The sequence below is a fragment of the Opisthorchis viverrini genome (assembly GCF_000715545.1).
Source record: "Opisthorchis viverrini unplaced genomic scaffold opera_v5_514, whole genome shotgun sequence".
Lineage (NCBI taxonomy): Eukaryota > Metazoa > Platyhelminthes > Trematoda > Opisthorchiida > Opisthorchiidae > Opisthorchis > Opisthorchis viverrini.
Window position 1 is genome coordinate 157,986 of NW_008752180.1, and position 5,192 is coordinate 163,177.

The following is a 5,192-nucleotide window of genomic DNA, read 5'->3' on the forward strand; positions in this document are numbered from 1 at the left end:
GTGAAGCATTGGTGTTGAGCACTGATGTCATGCTGTCGTTGATGATGATGATCTTTTTGGTGCCCAATGAGCTGCAATAAGACGAAAATTCCCGGCGACTGGTACGATCTTGCTAGTTTCTGTTGCGCAACTTAGGTCGTCGCTGCGAACGTTAACTCATTTCAGCAGTTTGTTTTTGATTTTCAGGTAATTCTTACCGGTAAAAAATTTCGATAAACATACTCAACGGCTGAACTGCGTGAGTGTAAACTCCAGCTAGCGGAGCGTGTCCACTTCTCCGTTCTTGGAAAAATGGAAGGTCAGCCCATTGACTGTTGTCTTATGTCCCAGATACCTTTTCCGCCGATGCGTGGTGCAGAAGGTGGGATACCAATACTGTTGGCTGGCACTCTCCAGTAGTTCACAGGTAATTGCTTTTAGGAAAATGTCTTATTGAGTTTGTTCAAATGTTATTCTGTATGCTCGTTCTTGTATTACGTTTACATCTGGTTCCTGTTTATACATGAGATGCGTTTGCACTCGCTTTACGCTGCTTGGGTAACTCTCTCATAGTAGTGCAGTAATTCTTAGGCACAGTGCAAAAGTTGGTAGTGTGAGGAGATTTGGGATTTTTGTGGGATTTCGTCCTGTAAGTGAAGCCAATCTATGCTGAAAAGCCGGCTTTTCAGCATAGATTGGCTTCACTTACAGGACGAAATCCCACAAAAATCCCAAATCTCCTCACACTACCAACTTTTGCACTGTGCCTAAGAATTACTGCACTACTATGAGCAGTGCAAAAGTCCCCAGGTTGGTAATCGCAAGAGGAATAAGTAGTGCATCACCGCCTCGAGATTCCCTCGCGAGATAGTTGACAAATGTTCACGGGAATCACGATCAATCAGGATGGCACACGTCTTGTGCTTTTCGATCAGTTGCCCGTACCACGCTCCATAGAAAATTTGCACCCATCGCCGAATCCGACAGTTTTGTAGATTCCTTTGGGGTTTTCAAGCTGAAAGGTCTATTTTCAAATGAACTATTTTCTAGCCTCACCAGTTCAAGTTGAAAAGACATTCATCTAGATGTTCATTCTTTGACTTGCACCATGCACAATCTCACGTTGTCTTTGCTCGTCGAACATGTCTCGTGCCAGTGACTGTTTGTCTCATAACTTGGGTACTTTTTCCATCGCCCGCGTTTTTGGGACTGAGAAGTGTTCCAAACCGATGGGATAACAAGGGGTTTTACCAATGCCTTTCATCCACGAAGCAGTATTTGTCCGAATAATGAAAACTATACGATCTGTCGGTTGTCAGTATGTAGAAATCCTGGTAGCTCAGATGCTTTTGCTGGTAATTGATCAGATGGCCAAAGTCGACGAATAGATCAACAGCCACCTGATCAACCACCAGATCCATCGATTTTGAGGCTGTTTTCTCAAATTTGTAAAATACTTCCATTACCTTCCTGATTACACAACAAAGGGTCATACATTGGTGTATTGTCTTAACTTCTGCGGGTGCATTCTTTTCCGGAAATGCAGGTTGAATTTCGAGTGGCTTATTTTACAGATAGCTTTGCTGGTTTTATCGGCTATGTGCCACTCATCGGTGTCTCTGCTTTGTTATTGCGAGTTGCGTGTACTCGCGATTCTCACCGCTTCCACTCGCAGAAATTTATAGTATGTTAGCTTGTCGTACGTCGAATGTCTGTGGATGGTCAGAATTGATTTTTATGTCCACAAGGACTCATCTGGGTCATCTGGATTACCGTGACCTTGTTTTAAGGGTAGTTTTCTGTCAGGTTGCTGCGCCGTTTAAGGTTGTCGGTCAGTGCCTACCGAACACAAAAAAACACCTGACCTTACTGTGCTGTTTTTCAACTTGAAAAAATAATCAATTCGGCCATGCTTAGGAGGTGGTCGTAACCCAGGGGAACACAATCCTACCTGTGCTATCGTAGTAGCCCCACGTAATATGTACATTTACTCGCTTTCCAAATAAAATACTGATGCTATCACTGAAAGGAAATTACCTCTTCCGTCGAGAACAGATTTGAAGTGCCAAAGAAATCCCCTCAAAATGTCCGGTCGTTCACGAGGTTATAACCTAGAGCTTTTCGTGGTGACTAATTACACTACCGTGTGCCATCCCCTGGAGGACTTTCGCTCAACTCATTCCAACACGATATATTTCCTCTTCTGTAGATTCAACGCATGATATGTTAGGAACCGTAACTGGCAGACCGAAATAATAAGCGTGCTTAAAGAGCGCTTGTTGAGTCTGCCTCATCATTTACTCCCATCGTAGATTAATTGCATCCTACTGCAGTCACAATACGGTTTTGTGTACACAAGTTGTATGGGTGATTTTCTGTTGTCTTCGACAACCCTGATCCGTTACGACAGAAAATGAATTACTATGGTACAAAAGTGATACATCATCACTTCTGGTGGGAACCCGAAACCAGCTCACAACCACAAACGCATAGCTTGAGACAGCATAGAAGAACATCACCGAACAACTGTTGCAAAATATAGTACTTCTGAAGAAAATTTTAGTGAAACCAGACGGTTATGTGCGGAAGTTTCCAGATATAAGCTGCTCGACTGTTAGGAAGAGGTGCTTTTTCCTAACAAGCTTTCAGTTTAATCTGAATTGAGCAAACCAAGTTTCGGCCGTATTCAGCCCAAATACAGTCGCGTTTAGAACACATGCCGCGATGTCTCGTCCGGCGAAAACGCGTAAATATGGTGAGCATATATAGGGCAGGTAAGCACTTTTATAACAAAGGTTGCCAGGGTATAATAGAGGAATATACCAGTATGAAAGATCGGGTCATTGCCATATCCTGGCGATCATCTAACTAAGATGCCCAAACACGGCAACGAACTCTGGTTCAGTCAACAGGACAGAGATCAGAGAATATAGTTTTCCTGTCAGAACTTTACTAATCGCATCTTCACCAGTGTAACACTAGATTGTTACTGTCATCGATATACGTTCTACTTTGATAGTGCGCTCCACACTCATACTATATATCTATATATCTATGGTGTCAAACCTAGCCACTGAGCGCTAATACATTTAAAGCTTCCAGTCTGACCGTCAGCTTCAGAGCGTTGTCTGTAATACTGAGCTGCGTCAAATACTTTTTGAGGTGTCTTACTAGGCGACTAAACAGGAGATACTACGTTTTTCTCACTTTCTTGGTTATGTGCCCCTTGTGTCATTAGAGACTTACCCGAAGCGACCTGTTCGCACTGCCATGCGGACGGCAAGATCGGGGGACTGATCGGGCCATGACTTCGCATCCAAGGATGAAACGCATAATCAGCAAGCTCTGCTGCGCTGGGGCACTTACTGCCGCAGTCGGTGGTGATGAGACCGGACACATAGGTGTTCAGACACACTGGTGGTTATAGTCCAGTCGCCGTTTCCAGTGGTGCGCATCCATCCAAGCCGTTCTGTTCACTGCTAAGTTCCACCCACCCATCTTCCAATTGGTCGCAAACACTTATGCATACCTTTATATTTAGTCTTCAACGTTACCAGCTAGTGCGTTCATCGTGCGGCCATCAACTTTCATTTAAAGGATCACTTGTGAACAAACCCGTGCAAACGGGATGCATAGCACAGCATGTAGGCAGTTAACATGTCACGATCATTCAGACGGAGGAATCTCCACATGCTAATGTTAAGCCATAAAAGAGTATTGTTTTCCATGAAATTTGGTAGTAAAGCATGGTTAGCTAAATGTGGGAAGAGAACAACAGTCGTAGAGAGAATCAGAAAACATCTCTAATTGCCAAAGACGACATCCAGATGACGGGAACCCAGTTACATAATCTTTAGCGTCTATATGTTGAGACGTTCCAGTGATTTTCTTAAGATGTCTTGATAAAACTCCTAAAATGACTCGAACACTAAGTACATCGACGGAGTGCAAAATCAAGGTATGCCGAAGAGCGCTTAACATTTGATATTAATCCTGAAGCCTTGTGCATCCATCAGGGCATTGCAACTTCGGTTCAACTGGAGATTTCGCCTAAGATACTCGTCTCAAGGATTTTATCGAAACACTTCAAAGAAATACAGGGGTGTCTTATTCCGGAAAGTTTTAATAGTAGTCTGTACTCTAGCAAGCGCTGGTGTCACGACATGGGTTATTAGGTGGTATGTACGGTTCTACAACAATAATGCTCACAAATTTCGCCTGGTTCATCCACAAGGCCTGAACAGATAGCTACTCACCAGAAAGGTATCTCCAGAAAAAAGGGGTTGTATCAATTCCAGTTAGTCTGTTTTGTTGGCATCATCATAGTTAGACATTTTACGCACTTTCCACCTAGGCACTTACAACAATTTTGGGATAAATTCTGTCCAGAGTCGACGCCAGAGAAACTAGTCTTCGTGCCGCTCTGTGGCAAATCTCTTGACATAGCTTGGATGTATTCCCAGAAATCCTGTACCGTTGTGGGCTGCGAGCTTTCCGAGACGGCTCTTAAGGCTTTCGTCACAGAACATCCGGATTTGCGTATGCTTCGATCGACCGTTCAGTTCAGGGATGGACGTCAAATTACTCTGTTCCATGTGAGTTTCGTCGGAGGTTGATGTAGTGTTTGATTGTGTCATGCTGACGCACCTTTGTTTTTTTACATGCACAATCATGTGAGTATTGTAACTTTGAATGTACCCGACCCCACATTCGAGTCTTCGTTTATCTATACTACTTGGTGTTTTGATCAGTTCGGTTTAAGTACTATAATCCTGCGTGGGTATCCCTAGCTGTTCTTTGGATTGCCGTTGAGACACTGACAGAGCAAAAGGTATAAAAGCTGACTGTGTGGTCGCACCCAACGTCAAAGTGGTTTCATTTGAAGCTAAAGTTGCACTGTCGTGCTAGCGCAGTTTGTTGAGTATATTATATTGTCTAATGTATAAGTGGATATAAAGATGGTCTCTATCGAATCTTTTTTAGACCCCTGATAGGCGCATCCGACTGTATTTGTGTAATCTCTTCGATATGGACAAGTGAGTGACTTCTTCCGTGAAATCCGACTTGTTTCCTCTTGATTTCACTTAACTGCTGTGATCGTTTATGGAGATTAACGTACAATTTCGCTCGGCCTCCGCACAGAGGAGCATCATCATCATCATCAATGACAGCAACATCAGTGTTGGCACTGATGCTTCACTGCCGTACAACCA

The 5,192-nt window shown here is 43.5% G+C and overlaps 2 protein-coding genes across 2 annotated transcripts in view; one reads left to right on the forward strand and one right to left on the reverse strand.

The window, feature by feature from the left end:
• Window positions 1-5,192, reverse strand: part of T265_11544 (hypothetical protein) — a gene marked incomplete at both ends in the record, with an annotated part of 26,117 nt that overhangs the window by 8,088 nt on the left and 12,837 nt on the right. The gene's annotated exons all lie outside the window — the stretch shown is intronic.
• The window catches only part of T265_11545 (hypothetical protein), a gene marked incomplete at both ends in the record, with an annotated part of 12,013 nt that continues 6,930 nt past the window's right edge, over window positions 110-5,192 (forward strand). The window contains 3 exons of the mRNA XM_009178225.1: window positions 110-406; window positions 4,334-4,574; window positions 4,963-5,015. Of these exons, the coding sequence (XP_009176489.1) occupies window positions 4,431-4,574; window positions 4,963-5,015 (197 nt within the window). The remainder of the gene's footprint in view (window positions 407-4,333; window positions 4,575-4,962; window positions 5,016-5,192) is intronic.